Source organism: Falco peregrinus, chromosome 6 (assembly GCF_023634155.1).
Source record: "Falco peregrinus isolate bFalPer1 chromosome 6, bFalPer1.pri, whole genome shotgun sequence".
Classification (NCBI taxonomy): domain Eukaryota; kingdom Metazoa; phylum Chordata; class Aves; order Falconiformes; family Falconidae; genus Falco; species Falco peregrinus.
In genome coordinates this window covers 43,674,899-43,692,114 of record NC_073726.1, presented here as the reverse complement: position 1 = coordinate 43,692,114, position 17,216 = coordinate 43,674,899, and the positions used below count along the sequence as shown (strand labels likewise).

The 17,216-nt window shown below is 38.3% G+C and overlaps 1 protein-coding gene across 1 annotated transcript in view; it reads left to right on the top strand.

Moving 5' to 3' along the window:
- CNTN1 (contactin 1) overlaps positions 1–16,270 on the top strand; it is a 244,612-nt gene extending 228,342 nt beyond the window's left edge. The window contains exon 25 of the mRNA XM_055809008.1: positions 13,669–16,270. Coding sequence (XP_055664983.1) covers positions 13,669–13,748 — 80 coding nt within the window. The 3' untranslated portion in view covers positions 13,749–16,270. The remainder of the gene's footprint in view (positions 1–13,668) is intronic.
- Positions 16,271–17,216: the final 946 nt, after the last annotated feature.

The following is a 17,216-nucleotide window of genomic DNA, read 5'->3' as shown; positions in this document are numbered from 1 at the left end:
TATGAATGCCATTTGCCAGAGGCATGTTCTAGGATTCTGAAAAAGTATTTACTTTGAAGCATAGCTTTTTCAAAGGAAAATGCAAATTTTTTGCCTGTAATAACTCATACAAACGTCTTAAATATTTGTCATCATCACCATTATTATTATTATTGTTATTGTTATTATTATTATTATTATTATTATTATGGGACAATAATATTCATCACACATATTTGTATCAAGTAAATCAGGTGATCATTCACTTTTCATGTGGTATCATCAAAATCCTTTGATCATAATTTGAGAATGTCCATCTGTTACAAAGATAGTTGTCGTAATAAGAAAAAAGAACACCACAGGTAAAAATCGTAAGGAATGCTGATTAAAACAGCCCTTTAACTGATGACAGTCCTCTGTTACTGATTTTGGAACTTATGCATCTTAATAACAAGAATGTAGCAAAAAGCTTCTACTAAACTAAAAATACGTTTCCAAAAGAGCTCTGTTCTGAAAGAACAGTCATTTTCATAATGCATTTGCTGTTGTCTCACAGCTCAAAAATTAAGTAGAAAATACTCAGAATACCCTCTAGCCTGGTACATAAGTCTGCCTAAACCAACATACTCAATTCTCTAGTATTTCTCTTGATTTTCCTTCATCATCACACTTCATTTCATCACAGTTCTGATTTATCTTTATTGCCTCTTTCCAAGCCTTACTTTGACAACTAAAATTTGACAGTTCTATACATTGCAATGTATTTAGTGGTAAAACAAGCAGTTTCTTGAAAAGTCATATTCTTCTTCATTTCAGTTTCTTCTCTTTTTGTTGTATTTGAACTCAACAGTAGGACAGACTGCAGAAATGTTTTCCTATCTAGTTACGTTTTTTCAGTCTGCATTATCCTGTGATAATACCAATGCTGTTTATTTTGTAATTTATGTGTATTTATATGGGAAAGCCTGGATACACACAAAGCATGAATAAAACAAAATTTCATTTTTAGCCATAAGACTGTGGTTGACAGGCTTTATAGTTAGAAATTGGACATGTGTGTACATGGATTTAGAACACAACAGAGGTTTAAAAGAATAGTATCACACAAAACAAAGAGTAGGATAGGTTACTCAGCAGCAAATACTGACAAGACAGGAATCTGTAGTTGCTATACATCAGAAAACAGAAAAAATGGCCTCTGCTTGAAAAGGACCATGTAACTTCCTCCTGCTTTCATCTTCAGTCTGAGTTGCCACATGTCTGTCTGCGTGAGCTTGGGAACTGCCTGCAAAATCCCCACTAATGGTTGTACCACAGTCACATGAAGGCATGAGAACTCTGCAGTCCTTTAAACATTAGCAAAAGAAGAAATCTATGGCAACTTCATACACCCTGTTACATGTTGTAACTTGTTATGTGTTGGAGATCTTGCTTGCTATCCCCAAGCTTGCAAGAATGCTATAGGAAGGTGTGACTGTCATGAAAAACATATATTCTTGCTAGATCGCAGAAAGTAACAATACTAAAGATACTACAAGATGCTAAAAAAGATACTATAAAAGTATAGAGAAAATCACTGAGGATGACACAGCTATGGAGTAAATTCTGGGTGAGGCATGTGAGAGAGGCAAGGAGTCTTTAGCTAAAGTAAAGATGGCTAGTAAGGAGGTCAGGATCAATAGTAAGAGGTAAGCAGGGAAAGATCATTCACTTTTCTTCACATGACAGTACTCAGTAAAATTAGCAGGCAGCAGATTGAAAACAATCAAAGTAATACTATTCTGCATGGCACAAAATTAAATTGTGGAATTTCTTGTGACAGGATGTTGTGCAGGGCAAAGTTATAAATAGAGGGTTGGTCTGTCAGCCCTAATTTAAAACAGTCCTTTATTCAGCCTTTGACTCAGGAGCTACTGAACAGAAGCTACAAAGTAGCTCAGGAGCAGCTTTGACACAAGTGGGAAAGAATATATGTTCTGCGTGTCATGATTTTTTTTTTCCTTTCCGCTACACATACTACAGACGCTGGAGTCAGTGTCCTGAGCTAAACGGGCCTTTGATCAGACTCACTGAACCTGATCATATACTCCCAGCTTCAAGAAAGTGTACTATGAAATGCCTGGATAACACTTAGCTGATGGATAAAGGATTAGTTCTTCATAAACCCTTAAAAACTTTCTTTACTGTTCTCACCAGCCTGGATGTTACCCAGCAAACAACGACTGACTTTTAAAAAATGTTTAAGGAGGAGAAGAGAAATAAATTTTGGTTTACTGTGCAATCAGGAATACCTTTTTAAAAAAAATTCAGCAAGCTTTTGATGGCCACTATTTCAGTAGGACCATCAATTCACCAATGAATTAAAGGTCTGACATTCAAATTCAGTTTGGCTGAATATACTTCTTCATTAATTTATCCAACCATTGAGATATCATACAGGTACCTTCAGATTTTTTATTACACCAACACAGGAACACTGCACTCCTTCCCTTTTATAAAATAAAATGCTTGGTATTTTACATTCATTGTACTCTACCATTAGAACAAGATGGGGAAAAAAGATTGTTATTTAACTCTCTTACGCTTAAATGCAGCAACATAGCAAAAAAGAATATCACAGAAAAAATCACATAGCTCATAGAGTGAATGCCAAGATTAGTGTTTTGCTTTAATAGTGTAATCCCTTTGATGCATAATGATTTAATTTAATGCAAATGCATATTCTGCTTTCACCTCTTGGTAGGACATTTGACTATTGAACTATATTTATACAGTATTTTTAATTGCTTTGAGAATTCAAAGCCAGCCAAATAACATTTAGAGTGATTTAAAGTAATCTTTGGAAGACTCATCTCATTAATTTTTTCCCCCTTAATAATCTAGACAGGATTGCAGGCATGATCACAGGGGTGAAGGAATAAAGAAAGGAATACTTTCTAGTCATGACGATTCTTAGGTGTTTTAATTTTCAGTAGCAAGACGTGGAACTGCCTTATTCAAATCCTTGTGGTATTTTTCAGTTCAGCGGTTACTTTTTATGGGTGCCTTGGAGTGGTGGCATACTCATACCTCTCAGGTTTATGCACCTAACCTAGCCAGACTCCTTTTCTTCTTAGCAAGGAGAGTGATTCAGAAGACCTAGGTTAGACATTGCTGTAAAATACCTTTTGATAAAGCCTCTCTCTTAAGAGAACAAAATCCAGTGATTCTTTGACAAAGGCAGCGGTGATAGTTTTCCAGTTACTTCAGTGGCAACGTCTGAGGGACTTTTAGAAACACTCTCGTAGTAAGGAAGGTGCACAGCTCTTTAGTTCAGTATTAAGGAAGTATCATAGCATCTAGTTCCTTTAATAAGCACCAAGGTCTAGCATGGTGGAGAGAGGCGATCTAACAGAAGCACATAACTGTATTAACAGCAGTTAGAAAGATGTTGAATCCAAAGTCTTGGTGATGGCAGATGATATAATGTAGGGCAGTGGCCAGAAATTGCAATTTGGGAGGTTCAGTCTGGACATCAGGAAGAACCTCACCCAGAGCGCAGTGCAGCACTGGAGCAGGTTACCCAGAGGGAGTCTGCAGTTCTTAGCTTCGGGGATTTCTGTGACTCAGCTAAGCAAAGATGCAGCTGACAACATCCAGTTTTGGCGACAGCCCTGATGTGAGTGGGAGGTCAGACTAGACAACCAGGTGCAACCAGGTACAACGAGACATTTTGTGCTCCTGAAAACTGATAAATGTTTCATTAGAAGTACATTTTGCACTGTGGTTATTTGGCAGGTTTGTATTCAAGTATAAATAGATATATTTGTTGCTACAGGTACAAAGAGTAGATAAAATCACATATTTGCTAGCTTGAACTTACCTTTGAGTGCCAGTGACCATACCAAATACTTGTATTTTGTGCCCTTTTTGTACAGAGAGATAGATTTAGATATATTAAATAGTGCATCTTATTCCATACTGAAATGCTCCGTGCCCTTTTCAGAATACTTGAGAGACTTCAATGTCAAAATGTTCTTGCCTTTAAAGATTAGTGCCATATATTATACTTTCACTGAGTTCCAAACCCTGTTCATAGAAGCCAGAGATGATGAGTTGACAACAGAGTTCTTAGAAGTAGGCACTGGAAGAGTGCTACTTGTTCTGTCTTCTGTGCCTCTTCAACACAATTATATTAAGCCAGTGGGAAAGGAAGGAGGAGTTGTCAGAAGCATCCTTCAATTAAGTTCATGTGAACATTTCAGAGTATCAAATTTGGTGCTTGTGGCTCTAGCTAATTTAGAGTGACTGAAGTAAGAACTTTATCAGGAGAGAAATTCTGTTAGGTTAGTTTATAAATTTCTTCTCCAGAAGCATGACAATCTGCTTGATTTTTAGCTTTTCAATTTCTGGTGTTTCTAAATCAAAGCTGTGAGCCATTTTAGGTGTGTTTTAGAAAAATCCGTCTTCCTGGACTCAGGGCAGGAACAACTTGAGTAAAAGACTACTTGAACTATATTGTATATGAGGAAATATTTTGATGATGCAGGATATATATTAAAAGACATAATGATCCTTTCTGTGCTTAAATTCTGTAACTCAGCATGATGTTTTAATGCAGCTGAGCAGAAATACATGAAATGTGGAATTTGATGCAGCAACATAAGTCACTCATCTGAAGAGATGATCAGCTGTTTAAAGCTGGGTTTAGGCACTGCTGGCTCATTTAGATATTATCTGTAAAAAAATGTTTCCCTGATTTATTTCTACATGAGAAGATTTTTTTCTCTCTCTCCCTAAACCAGTTATTTAATGGATTTCTAAGTTATTTTCTATAATAATAGAACCCAGCGATGGGGTGTTTCAAATCTTTTTCTGACATTATGGAGGTAAAAAGCTTTATCTGGCTTTAAAGGAAGTGTTTACACTCAGTTACAATGGCTGTTAGTACTTCTGTATCAGGACACTAAAATTATGTGCTCAGCTGGAGGGGCACGCAGTACTAATCACAGCCTTTTCTGTGTCCTCACAATCCAAAAATTACTTTCTTAGAAAGCCAAATGGAGTTGCCAACAAATGTATCAGAGTAGGAACAATTTCTACACTAACCCCCTACTCATTTTTTAATGTGTTCTTGCTAGTTTCTACCATCATCTGTTTCTCCTTTTATTTTACCCATGTTTGGAACTGGGAAAATCGGAGCATTCCCAGTAAAGATTTTGTATTAACCAGTGTACCTTTTCTCTTGTTTATGCAGCCCTCTAAGATCCTTCATCCTGCCTGTTCCTTTCTGTCTCCTTTACCAGACAACCTTCTACCCAGCTACCTTAGAAAATTGTATTGACCTTTCTGGTTTAACACTACCCAGTTCTTCAAAGTGTATCCTTATCAGTAAAAATTACATTATTTTGCTCTGGAGGCACTTCCTAGGCACTGTTTGCTCTCTTCCTTTATGCAGTAACTTTCATGCCTGAATCAAGATTTTCTCTGGCTTGCTGAACAGCAAGGCCAAATTTAAGCTGAGCTGGCCTGTTGGAATAACTTATTTTCTTTGCTGCTTCTCAGTCCACTGGTTGCATCAGTGACATATTCGCTGTGTTGCTTCCCAGCCCTGGGTGATTCTGTTGCTCCTTGCTTGCTGTGCTGCTGCACTCAGGGAGCAGAGGGAGGGAAGCTGTGTTTTGGGAGTACTGCCTGCCTTCCAGTTTACCTTCCTCTTTCTCAAGGGCTGTGTGGTGATGGGACTTACCTATAGGCAAAGACTGTATAACACATGATCAGCTTCATGAGTGTGAGCCCTGCACTGCACTGTGCATGCTGTGCAGGTCTTGTCACATGCTGTGGAGGGATGGCAGCCTTTCCCTACCATGAAGCAAGCACTGTCATCCAGCCCGTTGAGATTGGGTGCTTCTACTCTTGTAGAAGCTGAGGGCATCCTTCTTCATCTGATATGTGAGCCAGGCGTCCAGGCTGAAAGATGAAGATTTTTAAGACAGGCTTTTAATGTACCTCAGTGATTATATGTGCCCCATTTGTTCCCAAGAACTCAGAAATTCCAAAATTATGGTGCGGGGTGGTTTTTTCCCCATTTTTTTTCCATTAATTCACCACCATTTTGCACCTGAAGAGTTTCTACTGTTTTCCCATTGCACTGTGTGGTTGTTTAAATGTGGACTATTTGCAAGTGAAAAGGAATGACACATCTGGTGTATGCTTGGGGTGAATTTATTTGTAAAAGCATTCAAAAACCCCTGTTTTCTTGAACAAGGAAGAGCAGGTTCCTCACTCAGAAATCCCAAGACACACCAGCTGGCCAAAGAAAATCTGTTGGTTTTCTTCTGTTCAGGGTTACAATGAAACTTCCTTTTCTGGCCTCCCATTTTTCCCTAAAAAAATTAGTCCTTTTTGATGAAAAACTTGTCAATGGCTCTCTCAGGGGATGACTGAATTCCTCTGAATGACTGCCAAAACCGTAATTTCTGAGGCAATGCAGAATAGATGTATGTGGGAACTTTTACAGCCAAGTGTTTTGCCCCACCAGACAATCAGTGTAATCACAGATAAGCTTTTCTATAGGGGCAAGCTGCTGAAACTCACTCCGAGCTCCTCCTGCTGCTTCAGCAGGCAGTTTCCAGCAGTCAGCACCTCGTCCTAGATGAGCACATGATTCAGCCTTCCTTGGCCTGGCAGTATTCCTGGTGAGCCAGTTTGTCTGGAGTGACCGCTCACAGCTGGAGAGACAGGGCAGATGCTGAAAGGTATGACAAGCCTTTTAAGTCATAGCAGTGATCCTGAAACCCACAAAATTCTTGTAAAGTACAATACAACTGTTGTCTGGGTCACAGGAGGACCTCCGTAGTTGTTCTTGCTATTACTTGTTGAGTATACTACTTTAAAAGTGTACATTTAAAAAATGTTATCTGTCATCTTCTACTTAGCTCTCCGTGCAAAAGAATCTGTGATGAACATTAATATATGTGAAGGGGAAGAAGTATTTCAGAAATAGTCTACATTTATTGACAGTTGCCCACTAGCCTATGGACTAAAAATTATCTCACTTTCCTCAGAGTCCAAGGCATCTTTTCATTTTGGCAGCCCAGGTCTGTAGCAGGGCCGGAGTTGATGGAAAAGAAGCCCCTGCTGCTGCCTGCCTACACTGCCAGCACACCAGGTGCCATTGCCAGAACAAAACAACGCGCTTACTTGGCTCTGGCGTATGGATTTTCAAGCAGGAGAAGACGTACTAAACCATGGGATGGACAAACCACCCAGACCATCAGCAACACTTCAAATATGTTTTTAATGTTCTCTTTCTTTATCATATCATAGTTTTAAAGCTGTTCCACAGATGCAAACCACACAGCACAAAGCATGGGCAGATGCATGACAGCATTATTTCCATCCTATATATCTACTCTGCTGCAAAACAGTAATTCACAGGGTTGTGAATTACTCCATAGCACCTTTCTTGAAAGGTTTATGGCAGAGGTAAGAGGAAAATTTCCTCGTGCCCAAACAAAGGTATTCCTAGACAAGGGAAAGTTGGACCCATGACTTAGCAGTGATGCCAGTGATGCAAGATAAGCATATTCTAATTAGTTTAGTTATTTTCCATTTACCATTAATAGGGATAACAGGATTTAAATCATGTCAGCTGATACTAGCTATTTCGTTTGCATTAGTCTTTTATGAAGACAGTATTTCCAGCTGGGAAAAGTGGATTTTCTTTTCAGAAACTAGTTGACAGAACTACAAACTCAGCCACTTCTTTTATGCAGTGTAGTTTAGCCTGAAGAAATTCCATTTCTCCATTCCTGCTTTCCTCTTCTACCTGGGTAAATATAAAAATACTCATAAAACAGGTATTAATGAAACCTAACAGATGTTGAAACTAACAAGTGGAGCAGGCAAAAGTCACTTTTTTCTTTATTTTCAGATGGCCTGACTTTTTTCCAGAGAAGTGGACAAGCTTAGTTAGAAGCAAGGAGAAGCAGAATATGAGAAGGCTTTGCATTTACCTTTCTTAAAATAAAAAGGAGACATATAAAACCAGATAGCTCCAACAGAAGATTGATCCTTGGATCCTGGACCAAAAGGAGAATATGATTTACAGGAAAATGGGTGGATGTTTGGCCATTCATTCAGAAAAAAGAAATCTATTTTGCAAAACACACACAAAGGCAGACACATTTCTATACAAATTATAAAATTTACATTACAAACTTAAATCCTTTATGAATCACATAAAATATCAGTCCTGGTAAGAAAAATTTCTCTTTTCCTTACTCTTACTAAATGTATGATAACTTGTGTCGTGCAAAATGTGTTGCAGCGACTGTATCATTCAGATAGCAAGTCTGCATCTACCTGAACAATTTGTGGAGCACAAGGGGAGTGAATCTGTGGAGAGAAAGAGTGGCACTGAGTATTCAGCTCCACACTCTGTGTTCATGTCAGGTTTTTCTTTGCGCTATCTCTAATCCGGTCCTGCGAAATAAACCCTAATAAAAAGGATGGCTGAGATACTCACTTTAAAAACACGCTCCTCCTCAAACTAGAACAGTCATGTAGGCATCCCCCTTGATGTTCAGTACCTGGAAACTAAGAGAACTGATGTCATTTAATACAAATTAATTCTTCAACAATCTTTCCTGACAGCAAAAGCAGAGAAGGAGTTTCGCCACAACAGGATCAGCTCATGATTTGCCAAGGAATAGATTGTAGTTTGTATATGTTGGCAGGACAAACACTTTCCCACTGAGAAAGAGAAGTTATTCACCTATGACAACTTCACAGATGACCAGTAACTAATTTCCAGGTTCACAGATCTGATGGAAGTAAGTTTTCTAAACAGGCCTCTATAGATATTTATTTTTTTTTACAATCCAGTATAAAAAGATACTGATGTTGGGAAAAGGGCCAAAAATGTCATATCTTAAAGATAAGTAACATTTAAAGAAAATAATGATGTAACAGCTTGTTACAAAGGCTTGGAAAATACATCAAAGTCTGAACTGTTTCTTTTAGGCATTAAATAGATTTCATGTCTTTTGAGAATAATTGGAAGACTTGCATACTGTTCAAGACGTCAGTAAAATCTAGGATCTCCATTCAGAAATGTAAAAGATTTCATCCTAGACTTTATGTGATTGAAATGGCAACAAAGAATTTAAAATACAAATAGAGGGCTGTCAATTTGTGGGACTTTACCAGGAGTTCCTGGTAAATGATATGTAAAGATCTTGCTGAAGGAAAACCCGTCCAGCTGTTGTTCTCTTAATTTACTCAAATAAATGACCACTTGTGAGAAAGGCTGCGAGAACAGGAGACAGGAAAAAAGTTCTGTTAACTGCACACATCCTATACAAATTCTATTTGATGTTTAACTACATTCTGAGTGTATGTTTCTGTAGATGCTTTAGTCCTAGGCTTAAAAATATGAGCTACAGAAACTCTATAGCAGACAGTAGTAATTCCTCCATGGGAATGCTGCAAGATTTCACAACTTTTGCTTCAGGCTGTTGGAAAAAAAAACAAACAAATTTAAGATGTGTGTTTGAAAGAAATAAACTATGTGTGGATATTAGAGTGTGTTCGAGGGGTAGTTAGGTTATGTGATACTGATAAGGTTTTGGTCTTGGCTTTGATGAGTGTAGTTTGCAATTGCATGCACACTGGATAAGCAAGATGCTGGTTGAGAGGAGAGATCACACTTTATAACTCTGAAGGGGAGAATGAATCTTTAAGTGCTAAATGTATCCAGCTCATACCTGGACAGACTTCAGAAGGAGCTTAATAATCCTTCTGTTTTAATTTACCTCCACGTGTTTATTTGTGCACATTCATTAAGTCTTTATCTGGCGTTTCTCTAGTTTCTAAAGATTGTTAAAACTGACAGATCACAATTGCATTACTGCACAGAATTAAATCTGTAGTCTGCACTCAGGCAAAACTTAGCATTAATTTCCATTCATGGGCTGCTGGAGCGTACTGGCTGTCATGCAGTGGTGAAGGGTGTTTCCAGTAAATTATGATTCCTGACATGTAGGTCAGTAATCTAACAAGCAAAAAGAGGAGATGATCTGTTTAATGTGTATTTGTCCTCCTAATGTTCTGTTAATGTGCTATCTAAGGGTAGGATTTGCCCTATTGTGGAAAGCTGTTATATACATCTCTGCAGCAGTGCCTAAACCTTGTGAAGAACTGCTGTAATGGAGTGAGCTTCTAACTATTAATTCTGGAGCCAGTGAGGCACATCTCAGGGCAAGATTTGTTATTCCTTTCTCTTTGTAGGACAGTTACATGCAGATAGAAATTTCCTCATACTTGCTTATCATTCAGCTTCACCCAGCAAAGTTTTTTTCATGTTTGCCTTCATTGGAAGCATTCAAAATACGAGTTTAGTTGTGTCTTTGAAACTGCGTTATCCTGGTCTGACAAAGGCAGAACACATTTTCAGTGGATATTTTTAAATATGAGATCTGGATTATCTTTTTTTCCTGTGGCTATTATTCATTAAGAGCCACTACATTGATTTTTAGGGATAAAGACTACAGAAAAGATTAATGTCTCATAAATCACTAAAAATTACAGATAAATATATCCCCATACTTTCCCAGTTGCCGAAATGTGCAGTTGTTATGTATGAGGATGTATTTGAGTGTACATTCATATTCATCTTAAGCATAAAATGCCTCTGTTTATAGATACTTACAAAAGCAATCTTCCAGTATTTTCCTTAACTTTAGCTCTCACTGAGGTGAACATACTACTTCCTATGGAAAAATGTACTATTCATAGAAATGTACTTTTTACAGATGAATTGAGCTGATGAAGAAGGATTGATAGGTCTCTTGTCTTGGTTTTCCAAGTGTTTGGATATCAGAAAGGACTTAGGAAGAAGTCTTGACTTCAGAAAACATCCCTACAGCAGTAGAGGAAAGGGTAGGAGCAGAGAAGAGTTTTGAAGTGTCAGAAGCAAGAGAAAAAGGGTGGAGTTTAGTATGGGGGACAGCAAGGAGAGTGGAGCAGCAGAAAGACTTTATTTAAGTAAGGACCACAGTCAGGAGGAGTAGGGTGGTGGACGTACAAAGAAGGGGGACAATAGGAGGAATATGGCTGAAATTGGAAATAAATTCTGTGGGGAAAGCTCTAAAATCATGGCTTGCTGGCAGATGCTGTGGGCTTTCTCCCTGGTGAGATAATGCAGAAACCAGGATCATCTAAAAATACTCGTTTCCACTTTCTGTGGTAGAAATGGGAAGAGAAACAGTTGTCTTCATCTTGGAGGCTGACCTCTGAATATATATCCCTGAGGGGGTCTGCATAGAGCTTCATCCATGGGTCAGGAGACATTGCCTTTCTAATAAGACTTAAATTCACCACTGAAGCCCAATAAACAAGTCGGGCCTTCTGTTTGCCAGTGGCTTATGGTCCCCTTTTTGTTAAGTGATTTGCTGGGTGACAAACTGTACATAAGTGCATATGTGCAGCAGTAGGCACATCCTGTTGTGTGGCATTTGGTCACCTCATAAGCATACTAGCATACTTCTGTTCCTGGGGTGGGGAGGGCACACACTCCTCTAACGGCTTCTCTAGAGAGAGAGCACTGAGATGAAACGTACCTTTAGACCCAGCTCTGCCCAGTGAGAACATACCCATGCTCTTTATATCCACTGAAACATGATTATTCCCACCATACCAATGCTCAGGATTCAGTTCCTAATACTGTATTGTATTGAAGTACTCTAATAAGCCAGCTGTGAGGAAAGAAGACCAAGCACTCTAGTTTGGGATGTGCTCCCAACTGTCTTTCTGAACAACTGCATGAAAGCTGCCGGTGTTTGGAGTGGGGCTGTTTAAAGCCAAATGGGAAGAGCAGATAGTGCTGTGAACATGAAGGACTGCAGATGAAGGCTCAATTAAATGACTCTGCAAAGAGGAGAAGCTCTGCCCAGTATGAAAATTAAGACTGTATATGATCATCCTTCTTCTTTGGGGGACAAAACTTTCATCTTGGAATTGCAAATAGTACATGTATGGTACATCAGAGAGGATGCTGATCTGAAGGACGTCAAACCCACAGTGTATTGAGACATATTGTGAAAAACCCATGAGAAAAAAACCTCTGCAGTTATATAGGAATCACAAAAGACTAAATGCTATCACTTTCATCTATCCACAGCTAGCTGATGGGCTGGTGAACTCTGAAGTTTTCTTATTTGGACTTAATCAACAAACTTCATAAAAATGTTTTTTTGTTATCAGCTAGTTTTCTTACTTTCTCCTTGTTATTGTGGGTAGGAAATAGTGTAAGAAAAAAACACTTGAAGGTAACTTACAGGTGTTTATTTGGCCAGATTCTCACTTCAAACCAGCATTTTTTTCACCCTCAGTTTTGCTAACTTAAAATTAGTAAAGTACATTATTAATAGGAGGTTTAAGATAGACACAAAATGAAGAATTAAGCTCTTTATTTATACTGAAAGATGCAGAAACTTCTGCAGCAAACAGGCAAAACCTACAGATCTGTCGTTCTGGGAGCCTGCATGGTGCTGGACCAGATAATGTGACTTACTTGTCCTTACAAGAGGTCTGATGAGAAAATGTAAATGCTTTTTTTGGGACTTTAAATTCTATGAAAGAATACTTGAAATTTGTCATACTGTGCCCGTTGTTAGGTAAAACAGGGCTACCTGCTGAAATCTGTGCCATTTGGTTCACGTGTTACTTTTTCAGTATGGTTTTTCCTCATTTAGTCAACCATCTGCTGGAGAGCCACCCAGCGAGACAGTTCCAGCAGCTCCTCAGGACTGTCACCACCGCCTGCAAGCACTTCTGTCCTTAGACTGTGTTCAACAGCAAGATGAGCAGTCAGCTGGGTCCTGCACTGCTCACCTACCCACTACCATCCTGACCTAGATGAGCCCTCTCTGGGTTGAAAGAATAGCCTGTTCTCTAGTTCCTTTGGCCCATCTCCAAGTCTGACAGCCAGGCACAGTTTGGCTGGGTTATTTTCTCATATAGATGCTTCTTAACAGGGAGCTGGACCATGGCAACACAAGCCATTTGACATAATGGCAACTCTTATGCCTGTTTTCCACAGTGAGTCACGTAAAGTTTGTAAGCTGTCAGTTAATATTTTTTGTCTTAAGATATTTGTTTAAGAAAGACCCTTGTGACTTGTAACAGATGTAAATGCCACACTGCTATAAATCAGCCATCTGGACTTCGTAATCTGGCAGACGGACTGGGCTCTTTGACATCTCTCAGATTATTGCTGATCATACGAACATTAACATTTCTAAAGGTGTCTCTTTGCTTTGTCACATTTCAAAGACTCCATTAATTTTGTTTTCACATGTTTAAATATTTATTTTGACCTTTTACCTCCTGGTATAACCTCCTGGCTTGCTGGACCGGCCAAACCAAAATACGCTGATGAGTTCTGAATGGCCTTGCTGCTTGTATAAACACGTTGCATAAACACCTCTTGCAGAACAAAAGAGGGGATTCTCTGCTGTACTGCAGCAAGTCTCTTTGTCTGTTTCAGATTATCCATACAGGTAGGGGCCGTGCTGAAGGACACCAGCTGGTTTTCCAGCCTTCATACCCCACATTCTTGCTTGCATTCAGGGTTGTTCCCCTCCCCCCGCCATCAGTATTGCTGAAGTAAGACCGAGGTGGTGGTGTTATCTGTTTGATATGCAGGTGCCGATGCTGGAGTGCCGACTCTGCTCCTGGTCCTGGTGGTGCCTGCCCTGGGTGTCCTTGCCTGCTCGGGATTCTGAATGTAGCTGGGTTTACCTTGTCCTCCGCCTAACACAAGGGACTCCTTTTGAAGATGAGGACCGCAACTCTTTTTGATTCTGTGGCACCATCCTAAGCCAAATAAATTACACTTTAAAGTAAATTACCCTACAATTTCCTGTGAACTTTAAGAGGACTGAGGCATCCAGGAACTCCTTCATGAAGTAAATCAACTTTTGAAAGGCTAAGAAATATTTTTAACTTGTTCCAATATGCCTTATAAAACACTTATGCTGATCTGTGACAGTTGCATGATTTGGTCCAATGGGGCAAGTTACAGTGTTAAAACCCAATAACATAGGCTGTACAGTGAAAGTAAAATCACCATACGTAGGTGCTTTAACTTGAATAACAAATCGTGAAATATAATAGAGATTGAAATGTTGATTGTATGTGATAAATGTAAGAGTACTACGTCTGTCTGTACTATCCTATATGTTTTGTGTACTGCATATTTTTGAATGGCCCCATCATCATTTATTGGGATTACTGTTTTTTAGAGAGACAGTCAAAGCAAAAACATTTCATTTTTCTAGAGCTATATTTCTTGAGGCTATTGGATAGAATTTGAAGGACTTGAAATAAAAATCAGTGACAAGGAATTTTTTATTTTAAATATAATCAGAACACCTGAGATGTGCACAGCATGCTTAGCTTAAAGGAATTTACCTGTGCTTCACTGACACATGATTTACTATATTATTTTCTTAAAACCGTTCTGTTGAAAAATTGTTATGGTCATTGTTGCTGATTTTAGGAGTCAAATGTCAGCTTTCAGGGAAGCGACGTAATGTATTGGTTTTGATTTAGTATTATGACTATTATTATTATTATTATTATTAAGGTAGCAATATAACACTGAGGAGTTTGGAGAGGGAGTCCATGTTAAGATCAGCCAAATGGACCATGAAATGGTAGGAAACATGTTATTTTTTAAAGTGAAAAGATTTAAAATATATTAAAAAAATGAAAAAGATATACGATAAATGGCAAAAACAGAGTAGCACAGTAAAAAAAAATATTATATTTACATTTTTTATGCTGCAGATGCCAGATGTTACCTTCCTGTAATGAAGGTGTACATTTGGGAGAATTATATGCTTTTTCCAAGAACTTGATATTATTCTAATGTTCATAGTGTTGTAAATAAGAGTTTTAAAGTTCTGAGACCGTTTCCCTATTTGACAGAGTACTGAATGATCCAACTGTGTGTTAGTACATGAAAGTCAGATCCCAACTGTTAGTCGAAGCTAAATGTTTACTATGGCCTTTGCAAAATGGGAACTCTATTAGAGACAGAATGTTTTTGTTCTGACTGTGTCTAGAGTGTTTCAGTGTTGGGTTTTTTGTTGATTTGTTTGAGGTTTTTTTAAGTTGTTAAAGAAATGCACATTCCTTTCATTTTCCATGTTGTGCTGGGAATTAGTTTGAGTGTGAATGTTGAAGAAACACAGTGATACTGAATCAGCTGGCTCAAGTAATAGTGCAATGTCTGATGCTTCAAGAATTATAAGCTTTGAATCATATTTTATTAGCACAACCTTGCTAGCTACTTAGAAATAGATTTTATCTTTTTAGAACTGATACTGTAGAGGTCCGTAATAATAATATTTACATGAGGCAAGAATAGGTCTATTAATAATTTACACCCCCTTCTTTTATTTGTATAATTTTGTACTATATATTTACATGTAAAAGTGTAGAGTCTTCATTAAGAAATATCAATAATACTGTTTTAGTTTAATTTTAACTGTTTGTTACAAGATGAAAATTTTTTAAATAGGTGAAAGTGATAACTTCCCTATAGAGGAATGTCAAAGTGTCAAACACTACTGAGTTTCATAAATTGTGTAATTATTTGAAAGAGAAATGAGCTGTCTTCATACATAAGAAACTAATACGCTGTAAGCCTTCTGTACAAAAACAAAAAAAAAAGTGTTTTATTGTGTTTCATTTGGTTTGGTTCTTTTGCAGTATGACTCATTTTTATATAATCTACAACCACAACTAAATCTTTTGCCAAATGCATGATTGCCTTTTACTTTTCTAATACACGGTGTAAAAAGCAAAACTGTTTAGTTTTTGCATGGATATGACCTGGGAAGGAAAGCCACTTCTTTTTTTCAAATCAGCAACACAGATGAGGTAGGTCTTACATACTGATCAGGTAGTTGGAGATTTTTCTGTTTCGCATAATTGTGTAAATTTGACTGGGACCTTCAGTTTCAAATTGTTGTCAAATAAAACTAACTAATGTATCATCTGCTATAAAATGCAAGGTTCTTAATTAAAGTTTATATAGATAGACATATTTGTTGTTTCTTTATATTTCAGGAAAATTGATATTACTATTATTTGATACTGATGAATATTGAACTGTTTTTTTAGTTACTTTTTATCTTTTTTTTTTTTCAAATGAGTAGAGCAGGACCGTGCTTTGTCCTTTTTATGAATGAAAAGTAAATTACAATTAAATAAATGTATTAATGTTACTCAAAATACAGTAACTGTCTTTTGAATTGGAGCTTTCTAATTTTCTAACAGCGACATGGCCATCTGTGATGGTAAAGGTGTGGATGGAATGAGGTCCTGTGTATCCCTGCCCTGCCTTCCTGTGGATTTTGCTGGAGTTAGACTTTTGTGGGATAAGAGTGGCTGTTTTACTTTGGTTATAGGTGATATAGACAGAAAGATTTTCCTGATGTCAGTGACAGAGCACCTCCTGAGAGTTTTTCAGCAGTTTTGGAAGCAAGAGTTAACTGAGCAGAGTATTTTTCAGGTAATGTTTTATACTCCAGTAGATATATGTCATGGTTCAACCCCAGCCGGCAACTAAGCCCCACACAGCCACTCACTCACTCCCCCCTCGTGGGGCAGGGGAGAGAATCAGAAAAGTAAAAGTGAGAAAACTCATGGGTTGAGATTGATAAGTAAAGAAAGAGCCACGTATACAAGCAAAGCAAAACAAGGAATTCATTCGCTACTTCCCACTGGCAGGCAGGTGTTCGGCCATCTCCAGGGCAGCAGGGCTCCATCATGCATAATGATCACTTGGTAAGACAAAACACCATGACTCCTCCCTTCTTCCTCCCCCAGCTTTATAAGCTGAGCATCGCATCGTATGGAATATCCCTTTGGTCAGCTGGGGTCAGCTGTCCCGGCGGTGTCCCCTTCCAACCTGTGTGCACCCCCAGCCTACTCACTGGTGAGGTGCTGTGACGAGCAGAAGAGGCCTTGATCCAGTGTGAGCACTGCTCAGCAGTAAAACCCCCATCCCTGTATTATCAACACTGTCTTCAGCACAAATCCAAAACATGGCCCCATACTAGCTACTATGCAGAAAAATAACTCTACCCCAGCCAAAACCAGCACAATGTGTTGCGAAGAAAGACGTCTGAAATGGCAAAACTTCATACCGATTAATTGCTTTGTCATCACAATAGCTTCAA